Source organism: Manduca sexta, unplaced genomic scaffold (assembly GCF_014839805.1).
Source record: "Manduca sexta isolate Smith_Timp_Sample1 unplaced genomic scaffold, JHU_Msex_v1.0 HiC_scaffold_316, whole genome shotgun sequence".
Taxonomy (NCBI): Eukaryota; Metazoa; Arthropoda; class Insecta; order Lepidoptera; family Sphingidae; genus Manduca; species Manduca sexta.
This window is the reverse complement of record NW_023594197.1, coordinates 1-16,543: the sequence shown is the minus strand read 5'-3', so window position 1 is coordinate 16,543 and position 16,543 is coordinate 1. Positions and strand designations below refer to the sequence as shown.

The 16,543-nt window shown below is 33.0% G+C and overlaps 1 protein-coding gene across 1 annotated transcript; it reads left to right on the top strand.

Moving 5' to 3' along the window:
- Nucleotides 1-2,288: 2,288 nt before the first annotated feature.
- LOC119192783 (autophagy-related protein 9A-like) lies at nucleotides 2,289-16,150 on the top strand (the record flags this gene model as incomplete). Its single annotated transcript, XM_037446548.1, is given in 11 exon segments — nucleotides 2,289-2,614; nucleotides 4,411-4,531; nucleotides 4,791-4,824; nucleotides 4,827-4,914; nucleotides 6,615-6,742; nucleotides 7,641-7,825; nucleotides 8,856-9,034; nucleotides 13,860-13,991; nucleotides 14,283-14,387; nucleotides 14,389-14,455; nucleotides 16,004-16,150. Coding segments are annotated over 11 exon segments (1,485 nt in total), but the record flags the coding sequence as incomplete, so codon positions are not given.
- Nucleotides 16,151-16,543: the final 393 nt, after the last annotated feature.

The following is a 16,543-nucleotide window of genomic DNA, read 5'->3' as shown; positions in this document are numbered from 1 at the left end:
CTCTACATTACATGAGAAGGAAATGCACGGATAAACATAATATTGTTATCGTAGCTCGTCACATTAAAGTGCGCATTCCAGTTCTTTAATACTTCCATAGTTTTTGTCTGTATGGGACAACAGTAGCTGACCATCGATGGCTGACCAAATTCAAACCTCAATCACAATATTATTTTCTGTATATCTCAAATAAAGTAAACCCTTTGAAGTGAAGAAAAACAATAGTTCCTTGATATGAGGACAAAATTTAATATTTTGAATTTGTTCAGCTACCTTTTGTGGACCGACTACATTTTGACTCTTGATATCTAATATTAGGTATTATACAAATATGAGACAAGTAATATATCAGTAATAAAAAGATAATAGTATCTTATATATAATTTATTTTGAATATTCACATAAAATATACATATGAAATTTATTAACATGTAGCTATTTCTGCGTATATAGGAACCATTGTTTGAGAAAATTACTGAGCTGTCATTTCTGGGTTTATTTTCGTCATTTCATTTGTGAAGTGTATTCAATCTATATTGTGGAGAGACTTGCAAAATTCTCTGTATCCTTGAACTTATTAATTTCGTTTAAATAAACAGAAACATTGTTAGCAATATTGCTAACTGATTAAACGCAAAATAATATAGTAAAAATCCTTTGTATGAATAAGCGGAAATTATTAGTAATAAGTTATTTGTTATGTTTTTGGGACAAAGTAAAAAGTTTGTAGAAATTAAATGGCATCTAAAAGTGTAAATAGACACAGTAAAATATAACAGGTGTTATTTTAATTGATCGCAATAAAATGGCTCACTTCGGGAGACGTGACGTTACGTACAACACACTCAACAATGAATTGACGCCTCCACTGGCTGGATTAGCGGAAAATGTGAATGCTGCGCCAACGATGATCACCCTAGACCACGAACATGAAGACACCACCAACGTGATCATCCACAAAGTACCCAAAAAAGAAAGGTAAGGCTTACATGGCTTGCATCATGGCAGTTCTTTGTTCCTGCGCACAGGTATAGAACGCACGTTCAATGACGTGCTATAAAATGTTAATATTTTTTGCGATGCACAAACTCTTGACACAATGATCTACATATTCAAGGTCATTTATAATCATGCTATATCATCATGTGTATGCATTAGATATTTGTAATTATACACATTATCAAATAATAATTGTTTATGATAATATACTGTTTTTATAGGTAAGAAGTGATATTAATATTTCTGTTTACTTTTATTTATGTATTTTTATTCACATAAAACTACATTGATAAAATGCAAAAATACAGTATCATTGAAAATGTTTTTATTTATTTCTTTTGTAATGTGGTGTATTTATTTTCATAGGTTGTGTTTGATTTGTTTATTGATATATAACACAAATGTTTTGAGATTTGGTAAAATATCTAATAGACAGCTATAGATAACCCCAATGGATCAATACACCACATGCTTCTGTCAACTTCTGAGAAACACCATGTGAAATGTATTAAATTAATAATGAGTTTGACAGATTTTTATCGCTAGCCATTACTACCTTATTTGAAATTCATCATAATTCTGTATCTAGTCAGTTCCCACCTATAGGTGAATTTAAGAAGAAAAATAATCTACTTATGTTTTATTCATGTGTCGTACTGACATAATAGCAATAAAATATGAAAAATGGATTACACTTATCTAATTACACAAGGTAATTGCATAAATTTACCATTTTTAGGTACCATACCTCAAAGGGAACTTTACTCATCCTAGAGGACCATTTGTTTGTCTGTCTGTCAATACTGTTTCTCAGGATTGCATAAAGCTATCAATTAGAAAATATCAAATACTTTTGGTCTACAGTCTGTTTTAATTTTTAAACTCTAACTTGTAACTTAATCTAATTAAAAGACATGACCACTTATGTAATATATTTTTGGATATTTTGTGATTTCATAAGAGAATAATTAAAGCCTAACGGTCCTATATACTCTATAGTAAAGGGTACTTCCTCAGAATCGTGAAATTTTGAAAAAGTGATGTCTTACAGCTCATGTAAACTAAAAAGCAGATATCCATAAATATGTTCTTTAATTACAAACAAATAATGAATTTTCTATTACATACTGTTTATTTGTAGTTGGTATATTAATTGTGTCCAATAATCGAATGGCAAAGTAAATTTTGTCAAGTTTGAACTCATACTTAGCTACCTTACCTATAAGTTTGTTTATGGAACCCTCGGTGCACTTGTTCAACTCACACTAGTTTTTTTTTATAAATATTTAAACAAGTGTTTTATAGCAGATATTGTCATGTATAAATACAAACACTTCCTTTTATTTTCAGATGGCTGGACACACATAGACGATTTAGACTCGTTTTTCACAAGAATGTACAGATATTACGTGAGGGGAGGTTTCTATCCAATGATAATGTCGGATTTTTTTTGTTTGTTCCAATTCATATTCATTGTGTGGTTCTCAACATTCTTGGCACACTGAATTACCCGCTTGTTTAGAAATGAACCAAATGCCACCCGGACTGATAAACTTAGTTTAAATGATGTGATATACTCCAGCTCTGAATGTGTTGAAAGGATATCATGGAAATGGTAAATTTCATTTTATTCATTACTGTCTATACAAATATATGTGTATTTTATCTGTAATGAACAAAAACTCTTGCGAATTTGCTACGTATATATCTTATGTCTATCTTATAAAATGCTTCACTGCGAATGGCATAGTATAGAATTTTTATTTGGTTGCTGGTAATCATGGTGTTTACAATATTCATTGTATGTTAATTTATGAAAAGAAAAGTTGCCCTATAACTATAATATTTAGTTTTATCTGTGAGATTTTATAGTCTTTAGATAGAGAGTGAATTGCCCTTTATTTTATAGCTACATCAATTCCTTTATTACCATAGGGAAGGATGACCATTTCATTTCATTTATTTAGCTTAGAAGAATATTATTACTTTATATATTTTAGCCTGGATACTTCACTGATGTCACTTTACATAAGAAAATTTTATAATTAATTTCATAATTTATGAATATTTGAAAGAGACGAAACATGGTTGATGCATCCCAAAATTTGTTTCCCTTTAGCATAGACTAGTTCCCTCAATAATGTTAATAAATTTTAGAAAAAATATTACTTTAGTAATACTGTCAAGGTACAAAAATACTGGGATTCATTGAATCATATTATTCCTATTATAAATAAAATAAAAGAACATTCAACATAATTCCACTCATCATTGCTATATATGCTATTGCTAAAATACTGTTTTAAAATTATGCAGCCCATGTGTGAGCTTTAATTGTGCTAAAAATAATTTATTCAGAATTGACTTGTGTTTGATCAGCACGAGTAGACAGATTATATTAGGTATGCAAAGCATCCTGCTTGCAGTTAATCTAAATTGATAAATTCACTCAAACTGTCTGTGTGGGTAAATTTTAATTGTGTTCATTGTTAACAAAAAAATGCTTGTAAATAAAACTAAATACTGACAATATGAGCAAAGATAGCATATTTAGAAGTAGAATATACTGTTGAAATTAATGTTTGCAGTTTCTAAACCCCAGGTCACCTTTAACTTTATGACTAGAGCTATGTATGCATTTTTTGTGAATTATTGCTTGCTTTAATTATGAAGAAAATCATTGTAATGAAAGCTGTATAGGTCCACGCCCAGACATAGGACAGTATATAATAATGTTATACAAAAACCAGTTAAAAGTATCGTAAAATATTCTTATAAATGCGTAGGTGCTCGGACACCCTAACAAATTCCACACCAAAAGGTGTACCAGTGTCTTGGGTGTCAGTGTTCCACATTTAAACAATGATTTACAATTTAATAATTTCTAGTACATGTTACAAACAACATCATAACTGATATTTCATGTGTACATGTAAATGAGGTTGTGTTTATATCTACTATGTTATACACTATAAAATTTGAAATATTCTTACAAAACAGGGATGATAATATACTACATACTGGTAATTACAGCATTAAGTCCGCCTTTATACTCTTTGTTATATAAAAAGTGTGATAAATAAATAAATAATTTTTCTATGAATGTGCCATTATTGTTGTTGTTTGTTATAAAAGGGGTTACTTTTTGTGAAATGCATAATAAATCATTGATTGGTCCATAGGTAATAACATACTCATGACATTACCAGTAACCCAATATTTCTTGATATATATTTTACTGTATATGTTTGGCTGTAAACAAGTCCACTTGAAGAGCATTATTCTTTTATGTTGTCATTCACAATCAACTGCATCTTTCTAAAAATACTCTAACTGATTGCTGTGCTTATGCAACCTATATTTTTGTATGGATTTTTAATTTGTGTTGTATAATGGTAAAATCTTTTTCAGGTGGTGCCTCGTTGCATTGTGTGCAATAATTTGGCTAATGAGATTTATTTTATCTATGTACCATTTAGTTCAAGCTTATGATACAAAAAAGTTTTATAATAATGCATTGAAGATACAAGAGGTAAGGTTATACATGTTTTCCATGTCTTCTTATTTTTTATTTTAGACATTTTCACCTGCTGTGTCTGTGTTGCCTCAGTTTGTATGATTCTATTGACTTCATTTAAGTGCTTCGAACTTGCTTATTTATTGGAGGCGTGTTATTAAATAAAAAAATCGGGCCATCACAATGTTATATATAATGTTGAAAATACTATGTTTGCTCACTCCAGTAGATTGATGTATTGTATGACAATAATTTGTGATGTTTATTCAATCAGAGTGATTTGGCATGGGTCAACTGGTCAACAATACAAGAAGAGTAAGGGAAGCCCAGCCTGAGCATCACATATGCGTCCATAAGCAAGAAATCAACGAATTAGATATATACCACAGAATACTCCGGTGAAGTCAATGATAGTTTGAAAAGCTAAAAAAGATATTTTGTATTAATTATATAGTTGAATCTGTACTAGTATAATATATATTATAAAGCTGAAAAATTATTTGTTTGAACATTTTAATCTCAGGAACTACTAAACCGATTTTGAATATTTTTCACTAATACAAATCTACATTAATCCTGAGTGCTATAGGTTTTATCCTGGTAAAACTTTATCATGTAGATGTAGCTGCAGGTAAACACTAGTGATAATATATTTCTTACTAAGTTAAACATGCCACAAAATCAACTGAATATGAAATCTATATATATGGTCCCCCTCTTTTGACAGAGTATTATAACAGTTGTATCTAAAGGTTAATTATAAACAAAATTTACATATCTTGAATACTATTCTATGATGCTTCTGATGTTGATGATTCAATTCTTGTGATGTGTCGTGTGAGTTACAGGAATTATAATAATTTTCTGTTCCAACAACCCTGTGCTCTAAATATGTTATTATGCAGATGTCCGTTAACTTGTTGGGGTACCACACCCACTGTCCCTCGCTTCAATACCAGCTTATTGCATGCTGGGTCATGGGATCCATTTTCATGAAATTAACATTTAGTCTAGCAAAATATTTCAAAACAAATTCTAGCTGTTCCATGAAATATTTTTCCTTATACTAACTTTTGCTCGCGGCTTCACCTGCGTGAAGGAGTTTTCTCGGGATAAAAAGTAGCCTATAACTTTCCCAAGGTTTTAAACAATTTCTATACCATATTTCATAAACATCCGTTGTAGATTTTGAGAAAATCAACCACGTACAGATGGACAGAAAAGGGGACTGTTTTATAATATGTATAGATAAATTTACATTTTGTGTTATATTTGTTTGTTCCCCTTGTATGACATGTATGATGCCACATGTATTTAGATGCTCGCGACATTTATACTTGTCATTATTATTCTTTTCATGTGTTCAGTATAATAAAAATGCCAATAGGCTTGTTCCCCATTACATGAGACTTAATATGTCTGGCGAAATGTGGGTTACCAACAAGTTCAAGTTCACATTTCTTATGGAATATTGTATTAGACAAACATGTCTGTTTCGCGATATTAACCTCATGTTCTTTACAAATATATATGTAATCAGTTTGGTCTTAAATGTTCAAGATTTCATGCGGCAACCTATATTTATACTTAACATACAATTTACATGAATATTTCAGATACATTTGTATGTATGATGTGTATGTGTGATGAATACAGTTCAAACTGTTCTCATTATCTGTTGCAATTAATCACTGCAGTTTATTAACATCACTGAATATATTTACCTCTGCTTTGCAATAAATATTATGAACGGTCATGTTGTTTTTGTTTGGGTCTTGCAGCAGAGTGTGTACATAAATTTACAATATTTTTAGAATATTTTATTATAACAATACAATTACTATAATATAATAATTCTATTCTAAAAAGAAAACAAGTAATTATTGGTTATAAATAATCTAGTAATTTAACTACCTCATTTAATAGCTAGTTATATAGGTCCATTTCCTCACAAATAACTTGCGAAATGTTTAAAAAAAATAATATCCACTGTTGCATGTTTTCCGATTTTTCACAATAAACAATAAAAGTTAGTTGAAGTCATACCATGCTTGTTTGTTAGATCAAGATATTTATTTAGCGTTTGCTTTGTTTACAGATTTAACAATTACATGGTGGCGATGGTGAATAAAAATCTACTTCCGTTGCAAATACATGTGCCTTGTATTGGAGACTTCCACTACCTGTCCAGAGGTCTAAAGTGGAACTTGGAATTTCTATTATTTTGTGAGTTTATTATGTAGTAGCTCTTATTTTAAATTATGTGTAGTGATAATGCCGATGGAGTTTATAAAAGTAATAATATATCTTATTTAATTTGATGATATGTAACATTATTCATTAGGAGGTTCTTAAATGTTACTTGATTTTTAATTACCAGATACTATTTAACAATAAAGAGTCATTTTAAAAGTCTCTAATTTGTTGTTAATGCTATCAATGTCGATAGGCAGTGCTATAAACTAAATGCTAAATAATTTGACATCTATTGATAAAACACAAATTGTGAAACAGTGGTATTTATATCACACTGACTACAGGAACAGAAATATTAATCAAATGTTTCGACTTTTTTGGATGCAAATTTTTCTTACCGTGATTTTTTGTTATATTTTGTCTGGACACAATTTATTAAACATTTACACATTTAATTTGCGTTTTGTAGAAATGGGCAGACATGCTAAATAATAACATAATTATAATAACCATGTCTATGTATCGGCACATTAAATATAAGATCTTAAGGGAAGCATTCATAGAAATGAAGGCATAAAATATTTTCCAAAACCTCTTTTAATTTTGCAGCTCAAGGACATTAAACTATATAGTTAGTTATAGGCCGTACATCAGGGACACATTTGTGGTCCTAAAGTTATTACCAATTGGTAATAAGTCGCTGTCTTATTTGATATGTCCGTATGACAAATGTCACAGCGTCCTTATATATTAATACAAAAATAACATGTATACAGAAAATATATAATCATATGGCAAAAATATGAAGTATTCTGCATTGATGTTTTGATATTACATGGTAGACTGAGTAACAATCACATAAGTGCAAAATTTTTGTATGACTATCTTCCCAATGTCCGCTCTATATAACCTTAGAACTCTATTGCAGCTAGTCCGTGGAGTCCTTGGGAGAACTGTTGGCAGCTACGCGAGTGCTACAAGGATCATTCGAAGAGAATGTTGTTGGCGCGACAACTTGACCGACAAATTCTCCTGTTGGCTTTATTTAACTTGCTGTTCTCGCCATTCATACAGGCTTGGCAGATACTCTACTTCTTCTTCAATTATGCCGAGGTGAGTTGAGAGGATATGCTATCATCATAATAGGTATTTGGATGTATTCCACATATCAGACTAATATTTTTAAGATATTTGTATGTACAAACAGGTTCCTTTCTTTGATCCCTATAAAGTTCCTCAATGGCGTGATTTTTTAAATTGTAATTGACAGCGACGACCACTTAATATCAGGCGATCAATCGGCTCATTGCAATAAAAAAGTTTTTCTATGAGAAAAATTACTTGATTCTTCCAGTAGGATATTTTTATAGGGTTAAGTGATCCCATTGCACCTGATGGTAAGTGGATTAGGGTTCAATAGAATATCGAGTGACGAGAGATGATTACCCTCTCGGCAGTCGACACAATTATGACGGCCTGTTGGAACCGGATATATACAGACTGATCTCGAAACGCGATACTCTTACGCAGGTTTTAACACCTTGTGCACGGTGTTCGCTATCCGGGTGAATATAAATTATATCCTACAACCAGCGTTTATAAAATGGCCAAAATTGAACTAATGACATCTAAGACTACTAAATTAGTTCTAGAATAATGTGGATATTGTATATTCGTTATAATTTTGCACACTATGAAGGAATCTGCTCTTGTGATGTAATGACATATCGGTATCTATCTAGGTAACCCAAATTAAATGTTTTGATGAGTGATTTGTTATACTGTTTAATCGAGGTTATTGTGTTTGCCGCCTAAAAGGTGAATACCGATGTCGCGGGTTTGATTCGTAGGAACTATTTTACATGAATTTCCAATAAGAAAAATGCGGCAAGGCTTTTTGTGTGATGTTCATTGTCAAATGTGTATTCCGATTTCCACGTTTATAATTCCATGTATAATACTTAAATTCGCTAAGGTAAAAGTAATTTGGCTAAAATCATATAAGGAAATTTTACTGTGTAACAAGAAAGAATTACAATTTATCATTTATTTTTCGTTATTTTTTATCTATAGTTTAAATCTTAAACCTCGTTCAAACTGTCACAAATCTAGAAGACACTACACGTAGGCACGTCCCTTACAGTTGATAAAGCGTTCGCCGGGCGCTCTCGGGCTGCGCACGTGGTCGCTGTACGCGCGCATCACGCTGCGCCACTTCAACGAGCTGGAGCACGAGCTGCGCGACAGACTGAACCGCGCGCACAAGCCCGCCGCCAAGTACCTCGCCAGCTTCACCTCGCCCATCGTCACCGTCGTCGCCAAGTCAGTTTTTTAAACAATTTTTGTTCTCATTATGTTTTTATCTTGGGTTAAATTAATGGCAGAATCTCTTCATTAGTTTCAGTTGATACGGTTTATATGTGTATATAATATTATTTATGTATGTGGGTATACTTATATTACGTAGGTTTTATATTTTTTATTTATATTCGATTTTTTTGTTAATGTTCCCTCCATTACCTTCTATCGTTGTACCTTCCTTCTTTAGTCTCTGCACGACCTAAAGGTTGGCCGGTAGAGAATGCCTTCAGCTTAAGTCCGCCTTTATACTTTTTGTATATAAAGTGTAAATAAATAAATAAATGTGTATAGTATACACTGAAGTGAAATATTTATACTTAGGGATTTTGGACGAATACCTTTCTACTCTATATAGAATGTAAGTGTCATGACTCCTCGCTTTTCGAAGCTTTATTCATTTATTAATAGAAGAGGCCCTATCTACACTATCAGATTTTTTTACATTTTCGTATTATCAGTGTCGGAGGCTATACTATGAATAAACCGTACGCTTTTGGCATAGAACTCAAAATGTTCTTTTAAATACCTGCAACTGCTTCTAAGTAGACCACGGGGTTTCGATACATCAGTAAATAATAATTCTTTCTCACCTAGAGTCCACAATCTTCAATGATAATGCGGATAAGTCGTCACCTCTGTCTGACTTCGAAGTAATGACGGCGGCGCATACGCAACAAATACGCCTCCGCAAATGCGCAATACAGATAATAGTCTGAAATGACTTGCATTTACTATTCTTTCATGAATTAGGCTTTTTTATTCTACATTCAAATTATTTTCAGGTTTATTATTTACAGTTTTGTCGTCTCTATTATCTGGCAGTTTAAGTTTTATGAGATGTTTTCGTGAAAAATAAACACCATATAAAAATTTACCAGATATATTACGTAAACAATTGATTTACGCAGCCGTACGTAAATAAGAATTTTTAAAAGTTATACACTATTATATTTTATAAATTGATTGCTCCAGTCTAGTCCTCGTTTTCTCAGCCGACCACTTATTGCATTGACATTATTAATGAAGTCAATATCACAGCCCCGAAGATATCTTGATAGAAGTGACTATAATTTCATAAATGATAAGGATAATTGGGGCACTTGACGTAGATGCGACTTAATATATAAATGCAATGTGTTATCGCTGAATACAATAACAGGATAGCAATACAGAAATACCACTTTGGTATATATTTATTGTTTACCTGTTTAAATAGTGCATGCAAAAGTGGTAAGTATCAACTAATGTTCCAATTTCGGATTGAAATTTAATAATCCTTTATAAATTTATTGTCTTAAAAATATAATTCTTATTTAATATTGTTAATGACTCAAATGATTTCATTTAATTGTTTATTTACCACTTAATTACAAATTAGAAAAAAAAAAATACAATGCCGCTGCTTTTAAACTAAATAAAATTTTACTTATACAATTCAGTAGCCAATTGAATCACTTTTATGAATGTAAGAGTTAAGATTGCTTTGCTTATTCAGCATCCGAAGTAATTGGTTTAATTTTAAATACAAATGATATCAATAGCCATAGTATAAAACTATGCCGATAAAGACTACAAAGTTTTGTTACGAAAATGTCCTCATAGTGTATACATGTCAACATGCCGTTGATATATTGCCCAGTTCGATTTTTAAATTAGTCGAATGTCTTGTGTAACCGTATCTCATCTATACTATTATATAAAGCTGAAGAGTTTGTTTGTTTGTTTGTTTGTTTGTTTGTTTGTTTGTTTGTTTGTTTGTTTGTTTGAACGCGCTAATCTCAGGAACTACCGGTCCAAACTGAAAAATTCTTTTTGCGTTGGATAGCCCTTTGTTCGTGGAGTGCTATAGGCTATATATCATCACGCTATACCCAATAGGAGCGGAGCAGTAATGGCTGATCTCAGGAACTACCGGTCCAAACTGAAAAATTCTTTTTGCGTTGGATAGCCCTTTGTTCGTGGAGTGCTATAGGCTATATATCATCACGCTAAACCTAATAGAAGCGGAGCAGTAATGGCTAATCTCAGGAACTACCGGTCCAAACTGAAACAATCTTTTTGCGTTGGATAGCCCTTTGTTAATGGAGTGCTATAGGCTATATATCATCACGCTATACCTAATAGGAGCGGAGCAGTCATGGCTAATCTCAGGAACTACCGATTCGAACTGAAAAATCTTTTGTGTTGAATAGCCCTTTGTTTGTGGAGTGCTCTTAGTTATATATCATCACGCTATGACCAATAGGAACGGAGCAATAATGAAACATGTTGCAAAAACGGGGACAATTTATTAGTTTTGAGAGCTTCCGTTGCGTGCGCTGCGTAAACGGTTAAAGTTATGCAACAATGATGTATAACGGGATTGTTCCTCTTAAAAGTTCTAAAATATATTATAAAAACAAAAGTCCCCCGCTGCATCTGTCTGCCTGAACGTGTTGAATTCAAAAACTACCCAACGTATTAAGATGAAATTTGGTATGGAGACAGTTTGAGACCCCGGGAAGAACATAGGGTCCCGGGCCTTAAAACTTTAGCCTGAAAACTTTATAACGCGGGCGGAGCCGCGGGAAACGCTAGTTATTAATATTTTAAATAAAGAATGTCCATTAACGTAACAAAAGTGCGCACGGAATATTACTTATGATGTAAATAAACAACACGTTTTGGCACTGGGCCCGTTCTTAATTTAAATACAAATAAAATGTTAGGAGAGTCACATTATTGTGCGTTCTATTTTCAAACGATTTTTCTAGTCCATTGAAAAGTTACATTTGGGGTTGCGTTTTTTAGAGGACGCAATTTTATTTTTGAAGTGGGGGTCAGTCTAAAGCTAAAACCAAGTTTGTGGGGTCGCCACCTTGAAAATAGGGGTTGAAATGGTTTTACGATGTATCTCTTAAACTATTTATCTGACAAAAATTATAAACATTTTTGTTGCAAATTAAATTCTCTACAACTTGGGATTAGTAACTTTTGTCGTAAAACGATAAAGAAACAAGTTATAAGCGAAAATGTTAAGAAATTCAATGTTAAGCAATGTCCATTGCAACGTCATCAGAACGTGTGTTTATAAGATTCATAATACTTTTTGTACTCATTAATACCCAAATACCCAAGGGACCATTAGGGAACAAAAGAACATCTGCCTGCTATTATTATTATTATTTCTAACCTCTCTTATTGTAAGAATAGCTGATAATATTTTGTTAAAGTTGTCCTAAGTAGAGTTTTCATTAGCATTTTGACCTTTAAAAGTCTTTTAAAAGTCAAAATGCTAATAAAAGTAGTTTTCACTAAAGTTAAAATCGTGTCTAAAATCATTCGAAATCGTCTGCAGAATTAAAAACAGAATAAAATACATTCGCACGTACAGAAATATGTAGCACAACTAAAAGATATAAGTTGAACGACAACTTCAACACAATATTATCAGCTATTCTTACAATAAGAGAGGTTAGAAATAATAATAATAATAGCAGGCAGATGTTCTTTTGTTCCCTAATTGTCCTTTGGGTATTTGGGTATTAATGAGTACAAAAGAGTATTATGAACCTTATAAACACACGTTCTGATGACGTTGCAATGGACATTGCTTAACATTGAATTTCTTAACATTTTCGCTTATAACTTTTTATTTATAGTTCTACGACAAAAGTTACTAAACCAAAGTTGTAGAGAATTTAATTTGCAACAAAAGTGTTTATACATTTTTTGTCAGATAAATAGTGATAGATATACATCGTAAAATATATTTCAACACCTATTTTCAAGATGGCGGCCGTGGGACAAGGGTGGCGACCCCACAAACTTGGTTTTAGCTTTAGACTGACGCCCCCTACACTTCAAAAAAATAAAATAGCGTCCTCTAAAAAACGCAAGGTAAGGCCTAAAAAAAAATGTAACATTTCAATGGACTATTCTAAATTTATATGTAGTTGATTGATTTCGTAACGTAAATAAACATTGTTACAGTCACTGAATTTGTATCATGTCATCTTGATAAAATACCTGAATTAAAGGCAATATCAGTGTTCAAGGGTTGATGTGTTGGCCGCAATTTATGTAAATAGCTGTTCTCTGAGTTGTAATCTCTAGATATTTTGTAGGTTTTCAGTTTAATAGTCTAGTAGTCTAAATAATCGCTCATCAGCGCTTTGGCCGGCATAGACTGTGATATAATCTGTAGAAGCGCTAAATTCGACTAACAAACTGCTTAAAAGGATGATGATAATGATGATATTCTAATTACGTTCAGATACGACCGGTAATAATTGTTTAACTACCTATTCTGTAGTGCGTCGGTAAACAAGTTTAATCAGCGATAAACCTTATCAGTATATTGTTATTTTGACTCTCAAATTATTTAGATGTAAGGAAAAAACATAAAACAATAATTACTCAGAACACTGACGAACGATGTTTGTAAGGGGATTAATGGTTATACCTATTATTTAAATTGTGTAAGAATGACCTTAGATCAGACTATGAAAATAACTACAAAATTATGCTAGCGTATGCGGTTTATTAACAATCTTGTTAAGTTAATAATATTATTATTCATATGTAATATAATAAAAAAAAAGTTAAACCTTGTGTCTATCTCTTCAGACTACAAGCACAAGGGGATAAACCGATTTCGATGAGACTCTCGTGGTCAGTGGACCTTATCCAGTCAATTTTGGTTGCATTATCTACACGTCCCTATATGTAAATTGGGTAAAATGTAGATAGAAATATCATTAGCATCCACAGTTACGTTAAGTGTTAAGATCTCCTTTTTTTTCAGGACCACGGTGTTCCTCGCTGGAAGTGTGCTCGGCGTGCTGGTGGTACTGACGGTGTACGATGAAGACGTGCTGACGGTCGAACACGTCATCACCATCATCACTATACTGGGATGCGTGATCGCCGGCGCTAGGTGAGCATATCTCATATAAACTATGAGGTAATCGTGCGTACTTACCTCTGCGCAGCAACACCATTTATATCACTGGTGACATAACCAGCTACGAACATGGTGAGCCGGTATTGCCAGTTGTGTCTGTTGAGGGACAGTGGAATGGAAGTAGCAAGTCAATCTAAAGTATTGTAGTAACTCTGATGGGTGCTGCTAAACGTTTTGTTTGTGACGCCCATTTGAAGAACAAAGAACGCGGCCAGTAACTGCGTCTGAAACCATTAAATAATATAAAAAAAATATCATCTCTAGGGCTCTAATAGGAGAAGAGGAGCGTCTTGGAGGAGGGTGCACGGGGCCGGCGCGGGGTGAAGAGCTGTTCATACAAGTGCTGGGCCACGTGCACTACCTGCCCGCCGTGGAGGGGCCGCGCACACACCAAGGACGTGGCCGCGCATTTTCAACAATTGTTCCAGTTTAGAGTCGTAAGTGTTTTGAATGTTTGTGGGTTGTTATAGAAGTGAGGAAACTATAGGGCCAAGTTTTTCTGTCGAAAGAGGTGTGCGGCAGGGGGATCCTCTTTAGCCAAAAATATATATCGCTATACTAGAATCCATAATACATAAACTAGATTGGATAAATCAAGGATTATATATCCAAGGAAAATACTTGAGCCACCTCAAATTTGCAGATGACTTGGTTTTGTTATCTGAAACAAACTCACAACTACAAAATATGATTGTAGCTCTACACAAAGCTAGCAGACAAGTAGGCCTTGAAATGAACATCAATAAGACAAAAATTATGTCCAATCGCTAAAATAACAACATAAACATAAATCGTGAGACACTAGAGTATGTTGAACGATATACTTACTTAGGAAAACAAATTAGCTTTAACGGAGACAGTAATGAGCTGGAAATTGAGAGAAGAGTCAAAAATACTTGGGCTCAATACTGGAGCTACAAAGAAATATTTAAAAGCGATATGCCTTTAAAGCTAAAAAAGAAAGTTATGGACTCGTGTCTCATCCCATGCTTAACATATGCATGCCAAACTTGAAAATTTACTACCTGAGCAAAACATAAAATAACATGTCAGAGATATGGAACATAGTATGTTAAATATAAAAAGAGTTAAAAAAATAAGGCACACAGGCATAAAAGAAAAATAAAAACGATTGATGCTCTCACACATGCGCAAAAATTAAAGTGGAAATGGGCCGGTCATGTAGCGAGACTCAAAGATAACAGACAGACCAATATAGTAACATCCTGGCATGGACCACTGAGAAAGCGTCACAAAGGTAGACCCTTTACGCGCTGGGACGACGATATTAGAAAAATAGCTGGACCACAATGGAAACAGATAGCACAAAACCATCATAAATGGCAATCTTTGGAAGAGGCCTTTACCTGTGAGGGGTTCCTAACTAAATAGAAACACAGAAACGGAGCTTGAGAAAAATTGTAACACATCTTTAGGAAATATAAGGCTTTTTTATTTAGTTATTTATAGAAGTGAGACAGTGTGAGATGAAAGAGCATGTAACTTTATAATTGTCATGTGAATGGATACTAGGGATATTTATTTGTTTAGGTTATGTGGTTTATCTTTTAATATTAGTTGGTTATGTTGGAGCATAATATTATATAATACTAGCATTTACCCCCGACTCCGCCTGCGTGAAAAAGTTATTTTGTGATAAATATCTTTCTGGGATAAAAATATTTTCAATAACATTCTGAAGTTTTGTAGCAAACTTTTCCTCTTTATAATATTAGTATAGATGTATCTTCAAATGGAATATTCCATTTTTTGATTATTTTTTGTATGAAAACAATGTAACCGTTAAATATTAGTTATATTTACAGCACAAGTAAACACAAATGCAAATGTTTATAGGCTATTTTATATTACCCGATAACTTGCTCCCGTTGGAAATATGTGAATTATTAATATGTTTTATCTAGATGGCACTGGCGTCGTATAAAAAGTACTTTTATAGATTTTGTAGCACTATATTTGCGCAGGTGTACATAATATTCGAGTTGCTGAGCCCGCTGCTGTGCCCGTTGGTGTTGTTGTCGTTGTGCTCGCGCGCGCTGGACATCGTCGACTTCTACCGCAACTTCACCATCAGCGTGCTCGGCATCGGCGACGTCTGCTCCTTCGCACAGGTCAATACACTAAACACTACAGGATTACCTACCTTGTTAAGTGTGTGCTATGCATACCGATGTACATATATTAGTCTAAGATCCCGCTGCAGAATTAGTGCGCTCATCGAGTATATGTTAAAACTACATTCTTACACATATTTATGCTTAGAAGAATATATATCTACTAGGTTGCCTATTAAAACTTGGCCGCAAATATTTTTAATTAAATTATTGTAAATTGATTTTTCGGAAAACATTGATGAAAAAAATTAAAGGTTTCGACTCAATGCACATTCCACCGTGTTGGAAATCTTTGAAACAAAAGTTGTTGCGGACGATCTTTATTAATTCAATGTGGTTAAATGCTACTGAGCCGAATTGTATCATGTACAGCGCGGAAAATAATGGCGT